A 24,908-nucleotide genomic window follows, 5' to 3' on the forward strand; every position below is an offset into this window, starting at 1 on the left:
TTCACTGATGGAATTACGTAAAAGAATGGAAACAAGCCCAGATTTTTCCAGGTCCCAGTTTGAACACACTGATAACGACCAGAGGCTTGTGCATTATCTTGTTTATTTTACAGCTACTTGCCATATAAGTTAATAAAATCATGAACATGCATTGCTTTTATTATTTTAGATGTAGATGAACTTAAAAATCCTCCTAAAAAATGTACTGTTTTTTATCGCAGTAGACCAAGAAACAAGATGAATAGTGCAGCAATATATTATTATTATTATTATTAACTTACAACCTTATTAATGTACTAGTTAGCTAAGATGTTTGGAAGGAATATCTATGCTAAGATGGAACATCTGTTTTATTTCAATTTTTCCCCGCTCTATTTTTCCTCAAAGTTTTCTCTCATCCAGCTTTTTGGTTTATACTTACTATAAAATGAATCCTGAATTTAGTTTTTACATGCTATTAATACTTAATTTAGTTTACTTGTATCAAATTTAAACATTAATCATTTTTAAGCAGTAACAATCAAGGTCTGTCCATTATTTATGTAGCACTTTGTTTTATACTCACTATAAAAGAAATAAAAATGTGAGGTACACTGTTAGTTCTCTCTCGTCCAGCTTTTTGTTTTATACTCACAATAAAGTTAAACCTGAATTTTATGTATACATTTATAAATAAATAAATAAATAAATACATTTTTAAGTGGTAATCTGTTAGTTCTTTCTTGTCCAGTTTTTTGTTTTATACTCACACAATAAAGTTATTCTTGAATTTTATTTATTAGAATTAGAATATTAGATTTTTATTTTATTTTTATTTTTTTTATTTTATTTTATTTTGTTTTATTTTTATTTTATTATTTTATTTTATTTTATTTTATTTTATTTTATTTTATTGGCTTTTGCCTCTGCTTAATATGAGTCATTTATCATTTCATTAAATTTGTATTTTTATTTAATTTAAACAGCAAAAAAAAAAAAAAAAAACGGTAATCTGTTAGTTCTCTCTTGTCCAGCTTTTTGTTTTATACTCGCAATAAAATTAATCATAATTTTTTTTTTCTTTTTTTTTTGGCTTTTGCTTGTGTTTAATATGAGTCATTTCATTAAATTTGTATTTTTATTTAATTTAAATAGCAAATAATAATAATAATAATAATAATAATTTTAAGCAGTAATCTGTTAGTTCTTTCTTGTCCAGCTTTTTGTTTTATACTCACAATTAAATTAATCTTAAATTATGTTTAGTGAAAATAAGTGGCTATTGCTTGTCCTCAGTGGGTATCAATTATTTTTTTCAAAAAATTTGCACTTTTATTACATTTAAATAATTAAAACAAGCAGTAATAATCAAAATCTAATATAATCTGAATAATAATAATATGGTTTTTGATATATTGCACTATATTGTATTGTGATGTATGTATCAGTATTGTACTGTGGGGTAGCAGACAGTGGCCAGCTAATAATCTTTGCAGTGTTAGAAGTGGTTAAAAAAAAAAAAAAAATTCATGAGTAATTGTGCGTTTGTGGTGTTTTTATATGTTCCAGGAATCCAGAATGTTCTTGGTCTCTTCTGTGCGGTTCTGACAGAGCACAAGGTTTTGTTCCACTCTTCCAGCTATCAGAGACTAGGAGAGGCCTGCCGTGCCTTAGAGTCCCTCATGTTTCCTCTTAAGTACAGGTAAGTCAACAACATTGACTGTTACTGATATACCCAGAATAACTGACCTTCAGTTACCTTGATAACAGCATCTTATTTCATTAGCTACATTATTAGCAAATGTAGTTCAATCTAAGTGCATTGCATAAAAACTAGGAAACTGCTATATCAGATCATGCCTGCCAAAAAAAGCTTGAATTAATGTGTACTCTTCAGAAATGATAAGCGTGAAATTTTGCAAATCGCTCTATTTTTAGAGTCTTTTGCAACAGTATGCACTATTTTTGTGCTCTTTATGTAATGAGAAAAGTCTCGAGATTGCTCGACGTGAAGATTGTGGTTGCCTAACTCTCATCTGGACCACAGCTACCCCTACATTCCTGTCCTCCCATCTCGACTGCTGGAGGTGTTGAGCTCGCCTACACCCTTTATCATCGGCGTCCACTCCATGTTCCAGAGTGAGATCCAAGAGCTGGTGAGCCCAAGGCTTTACAGAAAAAATATTTTCAGTCTGCCTTAAAACAGGTGGTCAGATTCTGATAACGATGCTCCGTGACTCATTCAGTCATTTCTGATCAGGTTTTGGTTTCTTTTTACAGCTCGATGTGATCATTGCTGACCTTGATGGAGGAACAATTAAAATACCGGAGTGTATACACCTCTCCCAGCTCCCCGAACCCCTGTTGCACAATACTCAAAAAGCACTGTCCATGGTAAAAAAAAAAATACACTTTGCACACACACATTAGGGTGTCATGTAATTTGTTTACTGTGCAGCTTGGGTTGCATTTAAGTAGACATAGCATGCATATGCTTTTTCTTTATTATTTTGTTAAACATTTGGGGAAAAAAACACCCTAAAAATATATATATATTATGTTAAAATACTTTTTAACATTTGAAGAAACCCTTAACCCCGAATATAAAAGCTTCACCTGTCCTACACCACTGTGCTTTGGACCTGAGTTATTCTTAAAGATGTTGAGGAGGGAGTGTTTACTTTAATATTATACAATATAAGTCTTACATATTGTTGCTGTCCAATGAAAAACACTAATTTCTGCTTTTGGTAATGTTGACTCTTACCATAGACAGAATGCACTCTCTTTCTACTGTTTGAATTGTGAAATTCCATTAAAAGGAATTTATAATCAGGTTATCTGTATAATTATTATCTCCATTGGCCTTGAAAAGTGAGTGTTTAAACTAGGAATGTGCTGATAGATAATAGTATCGTGTATCAGTGATAGTCGAGATATCGCCTGTGGTTGATGCCTTTGATGATATCATATTAAGATTATTATTTTCATTATCAGGCTAGTATTATTTTCTAATTAACATTAGGAAATGTTAGCAAAAGTCAGTAACTTGCGATGTTTTTATTAAATTGTTATCATGTTAAATATAAATTCAGTCATATTAAAAATATTTTTTGACATGACATCTATATGCTACTTGACTAAGAAGATATAATATGTAGATAATAGATTACACCAACATTAGGCTGCTTTTAGCCTTATCCTGGAGTTGGTTCACTCTCTGGCTATGAAACTAACATGTATAACCCATGTTATACAATACTTAAAGCTCTTAAATAATGTATCAGCCAAAACTGTTATACACAGTATTGTTAAAATGTGCTGGAAATGTTCAAAAAGTACTGATGCACACAATGAAATAATTTCACGTTTTATGTCGAAAACCAACAATTCAAATTAGCAGCATTATGCACTTTTTGTCTGCATGAACATTGACATGACATTAAAAAACAATGGCCAGATTTTATCTACTGACATGTGCTACAAATTCAAATAAAGTTTTGACCAAAATTTTTTTATAAAATGAAACCCCACATTTTAGCTTAATTTTTTTTTTTTTTTTTTTAGAAAAGTATAAATTATATTTTATCTGCTCCATCAACTTATCTACATAAGTAAGCATAATATACATTCTATTCTATATAATATGCATTCTAAAAATTTCAACACTTCGGATGACAAGGTAGCCTACTTTCCATCTACCAGTTAAGATTTACAACAAAAATTTTGTCTGATTTATGCATTGGTTTAAACAAAAACGGCAGACAGGCTGAATGAAAATGCAGTTCTACTGTCTGACAGCAGGTGCGCTTAAGGAAAAGCAGAAATAGAGCTGTTTCCCAGTAACCACTGTAAACAAAGCAGCGCTGCGCTTATAAACACAGCTCTATTAGACATTACACGGTGGGAAAATGAAAAGCAAATGCCATTGAAACTTTTCTGAAAAACTTTTTCTTCGAATAATTTCTCTCAGCAGTCTGCCTTCAGTTGTTCTTTCACACAAAACGAAACCTACTCTGCATGTAGCATCTGTGTGAGACTCTTAATAATTTTGCTCAACGCTAAGCAGTATTTACCGTGAGTTTTTCAAATCACGATAATCAAATACAGGTTTGATAATAATTAAAATACAAAACGGGATACCTAAAATAACCTCAAGGCTGATATGTCAAAACAAATAATTAATTTGCATTGGAGGTGGTGGGACATCTTTTTATAATAGCTCACTCTGATTGGATGAAAAGTACATCTTGACGAGCTCCCTCCAATCAGGTCACGAGCTACTGGCAGCTCGCGAGCAACATATTGGAGACCCCTGCTGTAGTTTATGCACTGCACCCAGAAAACACATCTCTAACTGATTTTGAGCTAAAAAAGTAAGTGAAAGCTCACATTGTATTGAAAAATAAACTTCCAAACAATCAGTAATTAACAACACATACAGAAAAAAAATAGTCATGCGCCATTATAACCCAAATTTACAGTCGAATTAAAATGTCTAACAGATGTGTAATGATAGAATTCTACTTATGGTGCCAAAAGCGACTAATTATATTGTTTTTATTAATTTGGTATGGCTGATTATGAGGGGAAAAAAGACTTTTCCTTGCTCTTGAGTATTTTTATGTTTTTGGACATATGTGTTTTTCTTCTGACAACAAAGATGTGAAGATAAAATATGACTCAATCCAGATCATACAAACTTGAGACTGAGCTCTTTTGATTTGGGCCAATAAACAACCACCAAAGCCCTCAAAACACCTTAATACCAAGGTGGCCATATTTGCGGAGAATTCACAATTCCGTTTTATTGAAAATTACTAGCTATTACTAGCTATTACTAATTACTATTTCCATTTGCTTCCACTAAAGTTGCAATATACTGTAATACTTCACCTTTAAATCATCAAATTCATAAACTTTCTTCTTCAGTAGCTAATCTGTACTTTCAACATATACATAATCTCCTTTTTTTTTTTTTTTTTTTACACAGGATTGAAAGATGATTCTGACTGGAGACATTCCATAAGCTATATTTGCACCATTTGTCTCGTTCCCTCAGATAGCAGGATATTTTCTCACTGTAAATACTTTCTTTGTCTGCAGGTTTTGCACCCAGATCTGGAAGGAGCAGACAATGCCTTCCCACCCCCTCGTTCTGCTCCATCCAACCTCAAACTGCTGGTAAGAGCCCAGTTTGTCTATTTCCTCTTTTACAATCTGTAATGAATTTTGTGAAATGTGTGGCTGGCATTCATGTGGCCAGTATGGGAGTCTTTTATTGGGTCTTCAGGGGGCTGAAATATCTATTCATTAAAGGAGTTTGAACTCCCATCACGTACACAGTTTATTTTGAGGCGAGAAAATTTTCACTCTGACTCATTCCATCCTCATACGTTTATCTGGAATGTCTCTCAGTCACTTCTATTCTGGCTTTCTTGTTTTTGACAGGATAAGGAGGTGAGGGCGGTCTTCCTGCGCTTGTTTGCACAACTCTTCCAGGGCTACAGGTCCTGTCTGCAGCTCATTCGCATCCATTCCGAACCTGTGATTCACTTTCACAAGGTGAGAGCAGGCGCTGATCTGCAACTTTATGATGTTAAACCTCATTTGCTGAGTAGTTAGGCCCATTAGCCCACAAGCGATTAAAAGCAATTACTGTCATTGTGCCAGATCAGTCCAGTAAACCGGCAAAACACTTCTCAAGTGCATGCATAATGACTATTTCGAGAATCATCTTCATGCTAATTATGTCCAGGGTTTTCAGCAAGGGGTACGAAACAGTTCAGCATGGGTTTGTGGACAGATATACATGATGATACAAATGTTTTATATATTTGAAAAAAAAGTGTTTTCTCAAGTGTTTTCTTTATTTTTTTCAAAAAATGCAAATTTACTCACTCTCATGTTCTTTCAAGGCCTCTATGAATTTATTCTGTGGAACACAAAAGGAGAAAAGCACCAGTCTGTCAGTGAATAGGAGCCAAGTGCTTTCAAGCATATAAGGATGGATAAAAACACTATGAATATGTATCATAAACGTAGACCATACAATGTATAAGCTATATTTCTTATCTAATGAAGTTGAATGCTATGGCCAAAATTTAAAGCAAGACATTACATGCAAATCCGTCGAGATTTTGGGCTGTTTTGCATCAATAACTTGACTTGCTTTAGACAAATGGAAATAAAATACACATGTAAGTCTTTATTTTATGACTCTTTATGTATTTGCATCTGTAGATTTGATTTACCATACATACCTTTAAAGATATGTAAAAACCTTTAACAAAATTAACATTTTAAACCTGGCTTTATCCAGTGTTCAGATTTCTTTTCTGGAAAGTATGCAAATTAATATATAATAAGAATAAATATTTACTTTGATAATGTCTCATTTGCGTATTGTAACATAAAATTTCAAAAAACTTATAATAAAAAACAATTGTCTTAATGTACTGTGATTTATCAACTGGGAAAGTATATAATTATTATTATTATTTTTTTTTTTTTTTTTTTTTTTACCCTATTCACATGTAGTGTTTTGATTGATTTAACAGAGTCTAGACCAGTTTTGAGAACCTGATCTCCTAAAATATCAAAACAATGATTTGTTTATGAATATCCAAAAACCGTTCACAGTTTAGGTTCCTCAGTGTTTTAGCATCATGTTGACAAAGTTTGGTGTAAATCGTATGACAGCAATTGGAGGAGTATATAGAAGAATGATTTTAAAGTTTGAAGCGTTGCTATGGCATTGCCAATGCTTCAATTAAGATATCAAGAATCCCTTCATAGTTTTACATCAGCTACGTTTTGATATTATTCTGATGAAATATGAAGCAAAACAAGTAAAATAAGCGCGATTTTGAAGCATTTTTAATATAACACACTTCCAACTGACATTTGGTGGCACTATAACTTTGACTCATCATAGTCACATCTATGTGATCGGCCTCATACAACGAACAAACTGCTGAAGTTTAATCAAAATCAGTCGTTTTTCGCTATAAATTCATCGCCTCACCACGGCCAAACCATTCGAAGTATCAAAAATCCCTTTGCAATTTTGCATCCTCATTGTCTTGAGATCATGTCGACAGAGTTTTTCAAACAATCCACAATACCTGACGTCCTGTTGGGTGGAGCACTGACTGTCAGCACTAAAGTCATTCAGGCTGATGAGATCTATATGTGCACGATTTTTGGTGACTGTAGGTGTGCTACAGAGCTTGTGGAAAATAAAAAATTGCAAAGTCCTTAGAAAACAATAGGACCCTTCGCCCTTTATGGGCTTGGGTCCGAATAACACACCTGATGTGTATTGTTTGTTCTTGCTCTGAGTGATTTGAACACACCTGGCATCATAATTATGCCTACCAAACTTGTAAATACGATGTGTTTAGTAGTCGGAACAAACAACTCTGACTGGTTTGAAATACAGCATTGTTTATCTTACCTTAACTCAAGGCAGCTTGCACTTGTACAAACACCTGCCTTTTCATAAACACAGTGGGTTTGGGTCAGAGCCAGAGAATGAAAGAATAATCTCAATGAACTTGCTAGATAAGCACTGAGCTTTGCCTCATCCACGCTTTGCTTTGAAGTGCCTGGGTGCAAACGTAAGAGCTCATGCCGATGATATTGCGGTTAGTTTGTTTAAAACACTTTGGTCCGTTGGATTGTCCTTGCAATGAGCCATATGAAAAGTATCAAACTTGTATTCGCAAGTGTTATTTCACCCCCCAACCTGTTTTTGTTCGTGTCGGCCGATGTCTTTGTGGCAATGTCTCAATACGACCCTCGTAAAGCACCCCACATGGCTCAGATTATGGTACAAGAATGCTTCACATCTCGAAACTGAGCAACTTCTCGTGCCAAATGCTCCTTAATTTGCTGGCTAATGCTGCAGGGGAACTGTTTAAAATATACATATGACCATCTCATCTGATGAAGATGGTGATGCAGATAACAGACGTCTGACTTTGTTACTTCTGGAGGTTGTTTTGTTTAGAAAAATCTCTGCAACATTTAAATTAAACTTTGCTGCTGGGTTGAAGTGGAAGTTTAGCAGATGCCATGATTCTTGTTTGATCGTTGACCTTCTTTTCCTTGATAGGCTGCCTTCCTGGACCAGCGGGGCCTGATAGAAAATGACTTCCTGACCAAGGTGTTGGATGGCATGGCCTTCGCGGGATTCGTGTCTGAACGGGGACCTCCATACAGAGCCTGCGATCTGTTCGATGAGGTGCAGTACATCTTTATCAGACCCCCTCTAAGTAACAGGAGTGTAGAATTAATAGATCATTAATGGGCTCTCTCCAAATGCTAGGGCTCTTTGGGAAAGTAGGAAACATGATAATGGTGCCTTTTAAAGGGATACTCCAACCCAAAATGAAACTGTTGTCATTAATCACTTACCCCCATGTCGTTCCAAACCCGTGAAAGCTTTGTTCGTCTTCGGAACACAATTTAAGATATTTTGGATGAAACCCGGGAGGCCTGTGACCGTCCCATAGACTGCCATAGACTTATATGAAGCGACAGAAACACTTTTTGTAAGCGAAGAAAACAAAAATAACGACTTTATTCAACAATTCCTTTGTCAACTGTCTCCTCTGTGTATCTCCATATCACCGTATGCTGCGTATGCTCTTCTGTGTCATCCGTGCCACAAGGATGCACAGTTTCTACGTGTATTTAGCTTTGATTTGAAAGAAAACAGCGCATTCTTGTGGCGTGGATGTTTTCTTCGCTTACAAAAAGTGTTTCCGTCGCTTCATATAACACAGATTGCACATCTGATGGCAGATGGAGTATTCTGACGACGACTTTCATACATTTTATGGACCTTGATACTGTTATTTACTTGGCAGTCTATGGGACAGTCACAGGCCTCCCGGTTTTCATCCAAAATATCTTAAATTGTGTTCTGAAGACAAACAAAGCTTTTACGGGTTTGGAACAACATGGGGGTAAGTGATTAATGACAAAATTTTCTTTTTGGTGTGGAATATCCCTTTAAGTTAAATTTAGCCATTTACAGTGAAAAAGGCAAACCCAGAATACAGTGCAAGGAAAATCTGTCCAAGATGGTGACAACTTTTCTAACACGTTTAAATGTATGATGTTGTACACTTATGTCCCAGCATTTTAGCTTATCATTCTGCCAAAAAGTTCTGTTCACATAGTGTACTGTATAAGCATAAGCCTTATAAAAAAGAAATAGAATGCTACATAAGACTACTTATTAAAGATAAAGTATACCTTAAAAGAATATGCTAATGTGCAAAAGGAATGTAATGTTTGTTAATTGTATTATAATTGCATTTAAATGAAAATGTATTTTAAATGTAGTTTAAATTTATATGAAATTAGTTGATCTAAGAGTATTTTTGGTCCCACTAAGGAGGTCTTAAATATTTCTTTAAATGTGATTTCATAAGTATATTGTCTTCGAAATATGATTAAAGTGTACTGCTGAATGTACTGACATACATTTATGCAGTGCTGGGTAGATTAATTGTAGTCCATTGTTGTTCCAAATTACATTAAAGAAATTTTAGTTAGTAACGTAATCCATTACATTACACTTTTTAGGTAGTATAATCATTTTTAAATTATGCTATTGAATATAGAAAAATGAAATGTGAAACTTAAAAAGCCTTTAAGTGCTGACAAGTCATTTTCTTCATTAGTGAATCATTGATTTGTTCATTCAACCATTTAGTTTAAAACAGCTTATTTATTCAGGAATGAAGCAAGTGACTATCTTTACGAATGGTTCACTGAATCATAGACTCGATTCATTCAAAAATACTGAACCAATTAGGAACAAAACAAGTGTTGACTCTGTTTAGAGCTATTTTTGTTGGTGGGATAAGGGGTGGACGATCTCCCCAAAATATCATGTCACAATCTTACACAAAATCATGATCAACGATCTTTCCAATTTTGTGATAATTTTGTACTATTGAGAATATCCAGAGTGCAACAAGACTATGACTTAAACAACCAAAATGGACATTAAAGCCTGAGTTAAACTTTAAAACACTGCTTCACTGTATGAATCAAATATACATCGATTCTCATTAAAATTATAAAGTGATTCCTTCAAGAGCAGTGAGTGATTTTTCTCTCTTTTGTTGTTTGATTAACATTAATGACACAGACAGCAGTAGGTTTATTAGGCTTCTGTCTCTTTAAGGCTGAATGCACAGATCTAATATACTGACACACATCCGATTACTTTCCCGATTGTTTGAAAAGTAGATCATAGATGTCTTCAAGATCCATCACGATATAAATTCACCAGATCGCCCAACCCTAGGTGGAATAGAGCAAAACAGTCAATATTGTGTCTAAAATATAGTTCAATGAATAGTGCACGAGTAAGCAAAGTGGGATGCACCAAAAATCCTTAGAGATTCATTTCTCCTCTGATATGATTCATTTCAGTTAGGATGCTGCCTATGTAGGCAGTAGACAGCAAGCAAACTTGCTAGGTGTTAAAACAGAGCCTATTTTTAATGGATGCATTTGTGTCTTCAGAATATTTTTGAAAATAAGGATGAATTGTACCAAAAAATTCTGATGGAATCCGAATGAAATTTGCGACGGTTATGTCATGTACTGTATGGCATGATTCAGTAAACAACTGTAAAAACATCGAATCATTGTTAGAGCAAATATTTACTCTCCTACTAGGTAACATCATTCCACAAGAAGAAGAGAATACATGCGTGACTCCGTGTAGCTGAGTGAAATTCCAGCTATTGTTCTGGGTAGTGTTAAATCAATTACAGGTGGAAAAACTGATTTCTTTTGCACATTGTAACCACAGATTCATGGGTTCCTACAACTGCTCTGTTTCTGTTCTGTAGCTGGTGGCCTTAGATGTAGACTGCTTCAAGGAGGAAGAGGAGAACCTGGTCAAGTTCCAGAAGCGCTTGAGAGAGCTGTCCGAGCAGCTTTACAAAAACGTAAGCACATGACACCATCTCTAATGTCAGTTCCTTCAGGTGCTTGAACTGCATTAGCTGCTGTTTAATGCATGTATTCTCTGTCCTTCTGGTTGACCTTCTGTTTTTGCCAAGACTTCTCCCTTTGATGGATTTTATTAAGAGCTAAGGCTTCTTTAAAGGTGAACTCTGCAGTTTTTTCCTTATTAAAAAGTTTTGCACTTAAAGACTGAATAGTACTTTTGAGGAATATTTTGTGAATAATGTACACTCACGTGAGAGTGGGTCACCTTTTTGGAGCGACCGTGTTGAGATCACATGATCTGTCAAATACTGCTCAGTTTATCCCGGGTGTTGGAAATTTTCACTCACAGTATACAACAGCATGAATGACTGCGAAAAGCACATTTTCACAGTGGAGGTAGCAGTACTCACAGAGTTATGCTCTTGATGATTGATGGTGAACATTTTCCAGCTTTTGCAACCTCCAGAAAACATCTCTTAACGCTGAATTTAGACAGTTGTTTTGTCATGCGTTCTGTAGGAGAGCCCGAACCCCCACATGGCCTTCCAGAAAGTGCCTCGGCCCACTGAGGGCTCACACCTGCGGGTGCATGTGGTGCCCTTTCCCTTGTTGGAGGAGGAGAGGGTTGAGGAGTTGATACAGGAAGGCCTGGCCAAGCAGCACGCTGCCCCTATCGGTACCCGTCCAGAGAAGAAGTGTGTGGTGCCCGCCGGATCCCTTGTGGGTGAGTCAAAATAATATTATTACATTATTACATAATATTATAACTTTATAGACTGTTATATATACTGCTGGTGTATATACACTATACACTACTGGTGAAAAGTTTGCAATGATTAAGATTTTTTGTTTTGTTTTGTTTTTTTTTAAAAAAGCCTCTTACCAATGCTGCATTTATTTGATAAAAAAAAAAAAATACAGTTAAACTTTTCTGTTTTTATATATTAAAAAACAGAATCAGTCTAATATGCCGATTTGGTGCTCAGTTATTATCAATTATTGGTGCGCAGTTATTCATTTTTCTTTTTCCTGTTTAATATTTTTGCGATACATTTTTTTAAGGATTCTTTGATGAATAGAATGTTCGAAAGAACAGCATTTATTTGAAATAAGTAATGCATTCCTGCCAAATATAAAAGTATTAATTTCTTTTAAAAAGTTATTTTTAACTGTAATAATGTTGTTGTAGTTGTTTTTTACCAATAAATGCAGACTTTCAAAAACAGTTTTTCAAAACTTTTTACTGGCAGTGTGTTGGCAGTGCTAAAATGATTTTAATTGATTAAATTTATCTTCTTTTTTTTTTCTTTTTTTTTTTTACATATAAAAATGTAATTATCATAATGTCACACAACAAATGACTTTAATCTTATCAAAATTAATAATTAAGTTGTCATAATTATCACCAAATAACAACATGTAAAGATTTTGGTAAATTTACTTATTGACAGGGTAACATTGGTTAAGTTGAATTTTAGTTAAGACAGAAAATATGGGTTTGTCAAACAAAAAAGGCTGTAAAGCTCTCTCAAGGTTTATTCCAAATTAATGATCAGCAACTCTACATTATTTTAATGCAGAATAAACTTCGACAAGGGTGATTAGGATCCTGGTGTGAAGCAGAGCGGCCTTGTATTATTATTATAATTTTTTTGAAAGGAGTTTATTTCATTAATTACTTATTCACTTACATTGATGGTTTTTTTTATTTTGCTTTTGACCTGTTATAATAGCAATAAGCCACTTGAGATGGTGTGTAACAATAATTTTTATCGAAGTTAAGGGGTTTACAGTATAAACACTCCTCTTTGTGTTGTGTGTAATAATACCTCTTAACCATGGTTAAGTCAGTGTAATGCACTGTTATCGGTTATTGTCTTTTATGCAGTGTCTATCATGGGCAAGGCCAGCTCGGTTTTTAACAGCGCTCGTAGACTGGAGGTGGTCCGGACGTGCATCGGTTTCATCTTCGACAACAAGACTCTGGAGACAGAGAAGGTGATGCAATCATTTCTGTGATGACAGAAGGATTAAACCCACACATTCACTTGCACATCTGGAAAAAGACAGCATGCAGATTAGCATGCATTAGTGATGGCATTCACGGCACGATAAGCAAAGCTCTCCAGCTGCAAGTCGTACAAACGTACTGTAGGAGGAAAAGGGTGAACAAACAGTCACACATATTCTTCTAATTTCCCTGCCCTTATCACTAATACTAATATTATTCTAACATTAACCGTGACTGCTGTTTGTCTAAAGCATCTTAACATTTTTTTAGGCTAAATAACTTTGTGCAAATTACCTGTAGCAAAGGAAATCTGCTCACATGCGTGTGTTTGCATTGGAATGGTAGCCAGCTACCTGCACACATTTGAGTTTAAATAGTAGGTTATACAATGCAAGCTTGCGTCCTTATACAGTTGTAAAAATGTTGTGCTTGCAGCTTAATGGCTTCTCTGAGCCAGTAAAGACATCACCTCCACACAACCTCTACTCCATCGGCCCGAGTAAACCTGAGTGGAGGGTGCTGTCTCCGTCTAGACGTAAAATCTCATCAACAACAACCGTTCTGGAATTTTAACTATGGGTTAGAGGTCAACTGGCTGGATTTAGCTGGAGTGATTGTGCCCTTTGCATGCATGTATACAAGGGAACCGCTTCTGCATCTAAATGAGGGCAGCCCAGTCTGGTTTAGGAGGATGTGAGCACTTAAAAAGCATATGTTTTAGTAATGTCATGACACTGCTGTTTCTTTCAGGCACTCCCTGCGGCTCTTCGGGCCCTGAAAGGCAAAGCAGCACGCCAGTGCCTGACCGAAGAGCTCAGCCACCACGTGCAGCAGAACCGCGCTATCCTGGACCACCAGCAGTTTGATCATATCGTTCGCATGATGAACTGCGCTCTACAGGTGGGCATCAGTATTACCAGAATTTATTACCACAGCAGCCTAAAAGCAAAAGCACTAGAGCAGTTAGTCAAGTAATACAATTACTCCTGCCAGAGTTCCAGATCACAAAATACAGGAATGCTGCAGCACAAAAAAAAATGTTTTATTTTCTTTCAGGCAAGTGTTTACTTCAGTGTTTGCTAATGCATATATATATATATATATATATATATATATATATATATATACACTGATTATTTTAAACTGTAGTATTTAGGAGAAAATACTGTCATCATTAAAAAATGCACAATTTACATTTTAATTACATAAAAATACTGATTACACTTATTTTAAATGTATTGAAATTTAAATTTTCATTTTAATTTTGAAAAAAAAAAAAAAAAAAAAAAAAAAAAAAAATATATATATATATATATATTATTATTATTATTATTTAAAATATTTAGATGCATTTTATATTTATACACACATTCATTTGTTGTATACGCACAGGAAGCATTTAAGTGCTTACAAAAACATACTAAACGAGTTGCAGTTTAACATATCAAGCACTGTATAGTTATCGTGCAGGTTAGTGGGGGTGAAGAATGTTTTTCCTTTGTGTCGTGGAAAGAGTTTTTTAAATGTATATTAAGGGGAAACCACAAATTTCCATTTAGGGGAAATCTGCTTCTCTTTGTTCTCCTTTTAAAATACTGCCGATGGGACATTCTGATAGGATCCGTGACGTGAAGTAGGTTATTACTTAAATGCAAAGCCTGGATTCTTTTTAGAAAGGTAAAAGCAGATTTAGTGTTAAACAAACATCTCTGACAAGGCAAATAGAAATGAACCTTTTCGTTTCAACGTTCCAGATTTTTCCAGCCAGCACTGAGCCTGCATTCTGCCTGCATGACTTATTGCACTACTGATGTATTACACTATATGATATAATACTGTTTGAATTCAGAAAACTATTATTTATTGTGACAATTTGGTACAGCTTACTGACCTATAAATCTGGTGCTTCCTGTAAGAGGGACGTTTGATGTATGTTAAGTTGTATAGGCCTTGTGTAACTGTGTCTGTCTTGTCATAGCACTTCATGATTTATTTTGTGTTAGTCCATCACATTCTTTTATAAACAGTCATATTTCCATTAATCTAGTAGGGTCCCACTGGTAGTTCCATGTGTTTTACAACTTCATGTCGGTGTGGTTGGGGGGTGGGAGGGGGGTTTAATGATGCTGTGCAGTTTAAACGGCTAACAACTTTTATAGAGTCACTGGACATTCTGAGCATACTTTCGTCAAAATAATACAGACCAGCTTGGGCCGTGGATGTCAACATCTGCAGCCGATAAGGGTTGTTAGAAAACAAAATTTAAAGAAAATTCTACATTTAATGCAGATGAAATGGTTTGTATAGCTGTGTCATCTGATAGCCAAGCTGTATGCAGGTCTGTAATGTATTGTTTTCCATTGGGAGATGAGAGACATATGTGAAGCAGCTTTCAAAAGATGAAATGCACGTGCTATCGGTTATCAGTCTGTTAATCAAGATGAGAGACAGAAACAAGCCCGAACAAGAGTGACTTCATGTAGATCTCCAGAGACAGTGTCAAGGACAAAGATTTTTTGACACAGAAAGGCAATAAAATGACATGGAACAGGGTTGAAGATGACAAGCTATATGAAGAGCATATGGAGAATCCACTTGTCTGAAAGTCATTGATTATTTTTTAAACTTAACAGAAAAAAAATGAGCGCTGACCTAAATATACCAATAACAATAAATACAGTTTTTAAAATACAGTTTATATATGTATATATATATATATATATATATATATATATATATATATCTATATATATATAATATATATATATATATATATATATATATAATTATTTTTTTTCCTGAAAGTACACAGGAAATAACAACTTTGCGAAAACAAAAAAAAATAAAAAAAAATGGGGGAAAAAAAATTCCCCCTACCTTGTTATACATGGTGTTCCCAGTCAAAAATGACTGGCCTACAAAAACTTGCGTATAAATTTCACAGGTTATTATGTTTTTGTATTTCTTTCTGAAACTGATTGATCATAAGCCTCATTGATCTGAGTTTACGCACCTCAGTTTTTGGGTAAACATTGCCAGAATTATCCAAAAAATAATGCTTAATGTAATTTCATTCAAAAAATAAGGTGCATACGCTCAAATCATTGATGCCTATGACCAAAGGGTTACAAAAAGTAATATAAAACCTGTGCCAACTGAAAGAAAACAAGTTTTCAAAAAGATTAGAGCTTTTTAGATATTAGATAATATAGCATATTGAGAATTTTAAAAGGCCAGTCGTGTTTGATTAGGAACAACAAATTAGGTTAAAGATTCTCAGCACTGCATGAGTTCTAAAAGGATAGCAGAGACCACAACCATAACTATCACGGCACAGAGGAACGACATTGTGGGAATCACTTTTAGAATGATTTTTCTCCCCCAGCTAATTAAAACAGCCATTCGAATTCCACCCTGCTTTAAAGAGCTTGAGCATCCATTGGTGTGGACACTAATATACTGTAGTTATCACAGTTATAGTTCTTGGTGTAAACCTTAAAGGGATACTCCACCCTAAAATGAAAATTTTGGCATTAATCACTTACCCCCATGTCGTTCCAAACCCGTAAAAGCTTTGTTCATCTTCGGAACACAATTTAAGATATTTTGGATGAATACCGGGAGGCTTGTGACTGTCCCATTAATACTTCATATTATTTCACAAAATAATATTGTGAAATATTATTGCAATTTAAAATAAAAGTTTTCTATTCCTATGAATAATTATTATTATAATAATAATTATTAATATTATTATCAGTTTCACATGATCCTTCACAAATCATTCTAAAATGCTGATTTATAATCAATGTTGGAAGGAGTTGTGCTGCTTAATATTTTCTTGGGACCTGTAATATTTTTTAAGGATTCTTTGATAAATAAAAAGTTAAATTTTTTATTTAAAAGTTTATTCAATATAGAAATTTTGTGTTACAATATGCACTTCAACTCAAAAGTTTGTGGTCAGTAATTATTATTATTATTTTTAAAGAAATTAATACTTTTATTCAGGAAGAATGTCTTAAAGTGATAGTAAAGACATATTTTTTAGAAAAGATTTATATTTTGAATAAATGCTTTTTTTTTTTTTTTAACAATCACTGAAAAAAGTATCACCGGTTCCAAAAAAATATTAAGCAGCACAACAGTTTCAACACTGATAATAAATTAGTATATTACAATGATTTCTGAAGGATCAAGTGACACCGAAGACTGGAGTAATGATGCTGAAAATTCAGCTTTGCTTCACTGGAATAAAATATTTTTTAAAGTATATTAAAATAGTAAACCAATATAAGAAATTGCAATAATGTTTCACAATATTACTGTTTTTCTTTATTTTCAATCAAATAGGACAAAATACATCCTTGATTAGCATAAGAGACTCCATTAAAAAAAAACAAGGTCAAATATTCATTAGGGATATAATATAGGTCTAACGTAATAAAATATCAAAACAAACTGAAGCATTTAAACTGAGATCTGTAAGTTAAATATATTAAAAAAAAAATTGTGAACGTGAATTCTTCTATAGCTATCTAAACATCCCTATGAAGTAGTTTGCACAATACACCTGTGTGTGACTGTAAATGTCTCTGAGTTTTGTTACCGTTCTGTGCCCATCATCTGCTGTTTCCAGCACTTAATCAAGCCACTCTTCTTTAATACACGATGACGTTTTATTTCACATGTCACTGTGTTTGCTCACGATTTCAGCTATTTCGTCCGCGACCATTAAAATATTCGGTTTCTACAGCGACTCATTTTGCGCACTTCTGCGCTCATCATTCTCTTTCTATGGAACCTGTAAACCACATTCACCGGTTCTAACTCTATAGTGATATCAACTCTATAGAGGTTTACCCGAGCATTGCAATTCATTCGCTTATGCAAATTTCTTTCCCAACTTATTTATGCGTGTGCGCAGCACATTATTTCTTCTGCGCGGTGGAAGAAGTGCGTGGCCACGCGCACGCAGCTTAGAGGGAACATTGCTGTCAAGGTCCAGAAAATTATGAAAAGCATCGTCAGAATAGTCATCAGTGGTTAAACCGCAACGTAATGAAGCGACGATAATACTTTTTGTATGTGAATAAAACAAAAATAATGACTTTATTCAACAATTTGTCTCCTCTATGTCTCTCCACATCACTGTAGTGCCATTTTGGCGAATCTGATCTTTACGCAGGCAGCGTACGCTCTTCTGTGTCAGCCGCGCCACAAGGATACGTTTTCTAGGTATATTTATGCTTTGATTTGAAAGAAAACAGGGCATCCTGTGTCGCGGCTGACACAGAAGAGCGTACACTGCCTGCGTACTGCTCAGATTCTCCAAAATGGTGCTACGCTGATGTGGAGTGGCACAGAGGAGACAAATTGTTGAATAAAGTCGTTATTTTTGTTTTATTCGCGAGACAGTGTATTTTATTTGGCAGTCTATGGGACAGTCACAGGCCTCCCGGTTTTCATCCAAAATATCTTAAATTGTGTTCTGAAGACGAATGAAGCTTTTATGGGTTTGGAACGACATGGGGGTAAGTGATTAATGACAAAAGTTTCATTTTGGGGTGGAGTATCCCTTCAACAAAATGACATCACTCAGCTTTCAATACAGTTAGAAGGAATATTCTCCTCCTCATTGGATGTAACAGAGATCATCATATCAGAATGACACTGTTACTACCGTACCTGCGGGAAACATTTTTATGTTTTATGTAGGACATAAATCTTCCACCTCAGATGTGGCTGCAGAGCTGTACTTGTACGTTTAGGTACTGTCAGCTCTAAGATCTCCTTAGAGTGTTTGGTATTTTAGATTTGTCGGGGAGCTCACATAAATTTTAGGTTCTTGATAGGTATGCGCCGTTTTTTTGAAGAACAAAATGACAATTACAGAGCAAATATTGTGAGCTTATAGCCTAAATGTTTGATAATCTTTCTCACAAGTTCAGGGAAAGCATTGCAAGAATTTGTTAATCATTTTCATGTGGTAATGCAGCACTGGCAAAGGCAACAAGCGTTATAAAAGCTTCTTCACATTTTCGGGATAGTTTGTCATGACTTGATCTCATGTGTGGCGCCGAGGTCAATGGATTCGTCTCAGATGAGCTGTAAGACAAACAAAAATAGCAGATTGCCTGGACACCCTAATTGCTTTCATATTATTTTGCGGGTGCTCTCATCGCCTTCAATGAAGAGCTACGACAGACAGCAGAGACGCCAGTGATTATTCCAGTTATGTTTTTTGTTTTTACATAAACTGCACTAAGAATAGCTGGAGGTACAGTTGCACAGACACACGGACATTTTTAACATAAATCTGGTCTTGTTTTTGATTTCTTTTTTCTGACACATTACATCATTGTTTTTTTTTTTTCATGAAGTTGCTGTGTTTGATTTTTATGTAAACTATGAGTGATGCAACAAACTAGAATGTTCCCTTTATGAACTCAATGTTCTACACTGCAAAGCGAACAGAGCAATAATAAAGCTGTCTAGTCATTCACCACATTACACAACCTAGTTTAATCTAGTTGTGTTGTGCATGTTTATAGATAAACAGTGTAAAACAAATTTAAAATAAATAATAAAAATATGATTAAAATAACAATTTTATTAAAGTAGATGGAAATTAGATTAAAAAATTTTTTTGATTAAAATGTGTACATGAGTAAATATCATCCAGTACAATACTATAAGTAGAAAAATAATGTAACTTAATATTAATATTAGTTAACTTAATATTTTCTAAATATTTTCCAAATTAAATTTTAGACATGTTCATATCAATTTTTCACAGTATTAATTGAGTGTACAGTATATACAACTATAATCATTAAATCATGTTTCCTTTTTTAATAATCTAGAAGGAAAGCATCAGAATTTGCAGATATTTATTTGGTAAATTAATCAGATTGATTCACAGAGTTCTATGTTTTATTAGTCACGAAGAAGAGCATAAGTGTAAGCAAATATTTTTTTGATGAATCGGATTCATTCGCAAGAGGAAAAAGAAAAACATCAAGATATGCAAATATTTACATCTGTATGCATTCCAGTTGTATTTCTGATAGCAGCAAGCGCCATAGGAATATCTCATGCACACCGACGCTGACACACGCTTGTGACATCCGTTCGTTGCTTTTGTTTATAAGCTAGATGACATTTATTGTTTTTTCCCAAGTGTTTGTTATAATATGTTGACAATATGAATGTCATCCAAACATGCGCGTGACCTCAGGCGTTTGGACTCTGGCTCCATCTGTTTGAGGTGGGCAGTTTTGCATACCGTAGTGTGCAACAGATGTGGAAGAAGACAGAGCCGTGGTACCACATCCCTCCTACGCAAAGCTGGCGATCCCAGTGGAGCAAGCCTGATTTTACACAACTTCTCGGAAAATCTGAGAGCTGTTAACACATATTTGTTGTACATTCTTCAGGTGTTTGCTGTCGTTGACCGTTAACATAAAGGACACCTCCCAGTTTGAATGCAGACGTTAGAATGGAGCTGGAGTCAGTGCTCTTGAACTGAACTTATCTCGCCATACAATAAATACGATAGACCTTATCGTTTTTAAAACAATCCTATTAATAAGCCTTATTTACAGAATCTTGTTTTCTTCTGTGTGCGGTTCGTCCAGCTGCTGACGGTTCTGGAGCTGAAAGTTGTGCAAGCCCAGCAGAGGTCTGGCATGTGTTGAAGTGGAGAGATGCACTATGGCATCCAAGTCATTTCCTGTGCCGCAGGGTTACGGGCCAGCTCTGGCCTACTTTATCGGCGGGGGGCCCTTGCAAACACTTACTCAGCCTGTCAGTCACAAACACATTTGTTTTATGCTGTCCTGAGGCTGAAGGGAAGCGGATCAGAGCTTTGCACATCCATGCTGCAGGCAGTGGGAGCAACACAGTACAGCAGCCGTTTGCTGAGCTCTGTAATCGTTCATTTAAATTAAGAGTTCACCTGAAAATGAAAGTCCTTTTTTCATTTAACCACCCCATGTCATTTCAAATACATTTCAATGTTTTCTTCTCATTACATTGTTTCAACACAGTCTATTCAGTGAATTATTGTGTTTTCTATTATAATTATTATTATTATTATTATTGACTTTTTAATACATAGTTTTAAATATAAACTATATTATGTTATATTACAGCAAAAGGTTTTAAAAAAATTAAATATTTTTAATAATTGTAAATATTTGAATAATTAAAATCTTATGTCAAAGTACATTATTATTATGGACTTTATATATATATATATAATTGAGTGATGTGTATATATAATAGAATAACTAAAGTTGATCAAAAAAGTGTTTGAATGTTTTTATTGTTAGTTATTATTATTCATTATTATTAGGACTTTGTTATACAAAAATTATTATATTATATTAACAACTAAAGTCTATTAAAAATGTTAATATTTTCAAGAATTACTTTGAAATAATATTGGAATAATTAAGATATTTAAAATAAGTCCACATTCTTTTCTCAACTATATGATTCCAAGTTAAATATGAATAAATGAGGTGTATGTGTATGTGTAAGGCTTAAGCTACAGTAGGTAACATTGAATGAAGAATCATCAGTCCAGATTTGTAATCATGACAGCCTTAGTGCACTTGCATATTCGTACTTGGTGCATCAAGATGTTTTGCAACCTATTTGATGGCATGACACTAATCCGCTTTAGTTGTTACATGATTACGTGAACTAAAAAAATTTAAGAGAAATAACATGAAGGTGAATACACAATAACAACGTTTTCATTTCTGGGTGAAACATCCCTTGAAAGTAAGCTTGTTATCTGCACATTCAGTTCTGTGACTGACAGATAATTGTTTGCGAGGCACACTGTGTCCCACACTCTTTTTTTAAAGTCTAGATGAGCCACCTGCTGATTTCATTTCTTTTCCTCATTTGTCTGCAGTTGTTTTTCACCACTAGAGCAGGAGACCCATTGTGCTCCATTCTTTTTCTTGGAAAAAGAGCATTCAGTGGATGATATCTGACTTTGCAGTCAGATGAGCTTACGCAATGTTTTGTGAACACTGCAGAAATAAATGTGCTGGGAAGATGTGAAGTGCATCATTCCCATGTTGAACAAGTGCAGCTTCCCCAGGATACCTTCCCACGAGGCCAGGTAAACAGGAGGAGGCCACAGGATTTCTGTTTGACTCAGATTTACTGACTTAACAAGCGGCTGAGTTACAGTACATTACTGCAGTAAAAGTAACTGGATTTTTTAATTTTCTTAAGAAAATTCGAGCAATGCTTGTCCATATAAATGTGATCACATGGGATTTTTTTTTCACCAGTTTTATCATTTGCCAAGCATAAATTGTACATCTGATTGCTAGCTATATTTGATATAGCTAGCAATCAGTGTATCATTCATGTTCGTAGCTCAAGTTTATTACTTAAAGTTTGAAACTCTAACCTTTAGCATGAGGAATAGCAATATCATGCTTTTTATATATTTATGCTGATGACAACTTCTGTTTTAGAGAAAATCAATTTTGTTTTGAAACCATTCCTAAAAAGCAGTTAAAATACAGCTTTTGTTTTAGAGGAAGTTGATGCGTTCCCCTTCCTGCCTCACAGCAAACAGTGTGCTAGAGCAACAATTTGAGTAAAACAGGATGCAAATGAGTCACATCATATGACTGCAGATCCCATAGCAGACTGGACTATAGGAAACGACGTGTCACATTCCATGTGCACTTGCATAGAAATCATTCAGACTGCTCACACGTGCAGCAGCACGTATAGTTTGTGATGAGTCACAGTCACTCAGTATCCTCCCGTATTCCTGGATGAGTGAAGAGTTACATACGTGCTGTCCTGCAGCAGACAAACAACACACTACTGACCATGAGTGACATGTCTCATTACTGGCATTTACGTGAGTGTGATTACTGTACATCAGAGGTGTCCAGAGTCCGGCCCGTGGGCCAAATACAGCCCGTGGATTAATTTAAAGCCTCAGCTTATTAAATGTATTAAAGGAGTGATGAAATATAGGCCAAATGACATGTTCTATTTATACTAAATAAATGTGTTTTTAAACTAAATACTGTGGTTATATATGAAGAGTTTGGTTCCAAAACGTGATAAACGCCATTTTTTTTTTTATTTGTTTCCGCCAAAATCAGTATTGTATCTGTTCGGTATTGAAAAGTCCATTTTTAATTTTACGCAAAATGCAATATCCGCCAAGTTATTCTGTCTTGTTTTTTCCCTTTTTTTCCAAATCGTGACAAACGCCAGTCTCCTTTCTTTGCAGCATGTGATATATCCGCTCAACCAATCATAGTGCACCGTTCCACGCACTGTAAACAGTATCAACCAATCACAGCGCACCTCGCACTCTAGACAGTAATGGCGGCGCTCTGAATATACCCGGCATCCTAGTTTTCCTCATCTACTTTGTACTTTGTGATCAGCAAACAAGGGCTGCATGATAAATCGCATGTGATTGTCACGCGCATCTCGTCAGTAAAGCCGGTTCTGTGATAAATCTCCATCGCGTGCTTTCAGATGGAGCGGCATTTAATACACAGAGCCGTACATCACTGACAAGTTATGCAATATCGCGTTCATAATCTCAGGTGTGTCTCATTCGATTATGAACGCGATATTGTGCAGCTTGTCAGTGTAAGTGTTTTTATTAATGCCATTAATGTTTTTGTTAATACAGCGTATAGCACTAGTCAACTAAATGAATGTAACATGTCAAAGTAACATGTAACTAACATTAGTAACAAAGTAACTAAATGAATGTAACATTGCTTTTATTGTTGTAATTCATTTATAGCATTAACAAGATGACCCGTTGAATTCATTTTGGAAGCGATGACTGATTGAATGTATTTTTAGTCCAGTGCCTGTAGAAAAGATTAGTATTGACCAAGGTCAGAGCCTGTCATATGTGGATCAATTTGCTAGAAAAACGAATGATTTATATGAATATGCTGAATATGTAGAAAAGTTTTTCAAGAAAAGTTTTAATTTAATGAGTCAAAATAAAAAATAAAATAAAATAAAAAAAGTTAAGGAAAAACTTAAAAGTATATTTACACATGTCCCTCCATATTATTAATTCATAAATATTAAAGGAATAGTTTACCCGAAAATGAAAATTTGCTGAAAATTTACTCAGCCTCAGGCCATTCAAGATGTGTTTGTTTCTTCACTGAAACAGATATGTAGCAATTTAGCATCACATCACTTGCTCAGCAATGGATCCTCTGCAGTGAATGGGTGCCGTCAGAATGAGAGTCCAAACAGCTGATAAAAACATCACAATAAGCTACCATTAAAACATTTTAATGATGGATTTGCAAACAAAAAGTTTTTCACTTGGATTACTTGTGGATTTTTGTATTGTTTTATCAGTTTTGGACTCTCATTCTGACGGCACCCATTCACAGCAGAGGATCCACTGGTCAACAAATGATGTAATGTAACATATTAAGAGATATAGTGACCTCTCTGTGATATGTGTTTTTTCTTTCTGCATGGTGGTTGCACAACACTATTTTTTGGCAAACAAAAGTTTTAAATAATAATAAGCAGTAAAGCTGTTTTCTTAGAAAATAATAATGATAGATTATGCCAAACTTCTTAGGGTTTTATTTTTGAGAATTTCACTCCTGGTAGACATTCTTTAAGCCATATTTGGGGTCCAAAATATCATAGAGACTCTTTTGATAGGTCTCTTCTGACTTGGACTTGCAAACAACAAGTAAGCAACTGCTTAGCATCATGATGAGTTTTGCACAGACAGACACCACATACATTTTCTTCAGGAGAATGTAGTCTGAGCAGGACAAGGTCTCCCCACAGAATAATTGGGATCATTTGATGGTGAAGGATTACAGACTTTGCTCTGAGTTCATTTCCAGTGATTAAATTGTGTACAGAAGCTTAG

At 34.8% G+C, this 24,908-nt stretch overlaps 1 protein-coding gene across 2 annotated transcripts in view; it reads left to right on the top strand.

Annotated features, from left to right (window-relative positions):
• LOC109061742 (myotubularin-related protein 13-like) overlaps positions 1-24,908 on the top strand; it is a 129,177-nt gene that overhangs the window by 62,635 nt on the left and 41,634 nt on the right. For both annotated transcript variants that reach the window (XM_042761074.1, XM_042761076.1), the window contains exons 7-16: positions 1,549-1,681; positions 2,027-2,135; positions 2,260-2,373; positions 5,086-5,163; positions 5,431-5,544; positions 8,099-8,227; positions 10,863-10,961; positions 11,485-11,689; positions 12,854-12,963; positions 13,727-13,876. In XM_042761074.1, the coding sequence (XP_042617008.1) occupies positions 1,549-1,681; positions 2,027-2,135; positions 2,260-2,373; positions 5,086-5,163; positions 5,431-5,544; positions 8,099-8,227; positions 10,863-10,961; positions 11,485-11,689; positions 12,854-12,963; positions 13,727-13,876 (1,241 nt within the window). The remainder of the gene's footprint in view (positions 1-1,548; positions 1,682-2,026; positions 2,136-2,259; positions 2,374-5,085; positions 5,164-5,430; positions 5,545-8,098; positions 8,228-10,862; positions 10,962-11,484; positions 11,690-12,853; positions 12,964-13,726; positions 13,877-24,908) is intronic.

This window comes from Cyprinus carpio, chromosome A7 (assembly GCF_018340385.1).
Source record: "Cyprinus carpio isolate SPL01 chromosome A7, ASM1834038v1, whole genome shotgun sequence".
In the NCBI taxonomy this organism is placed as follows: Eukaryota; Metazoa; Chordata; class Actinopteri; order Cypriniformes; family Cyprinidae; genus Cyprinus; species Cyprinus carpio.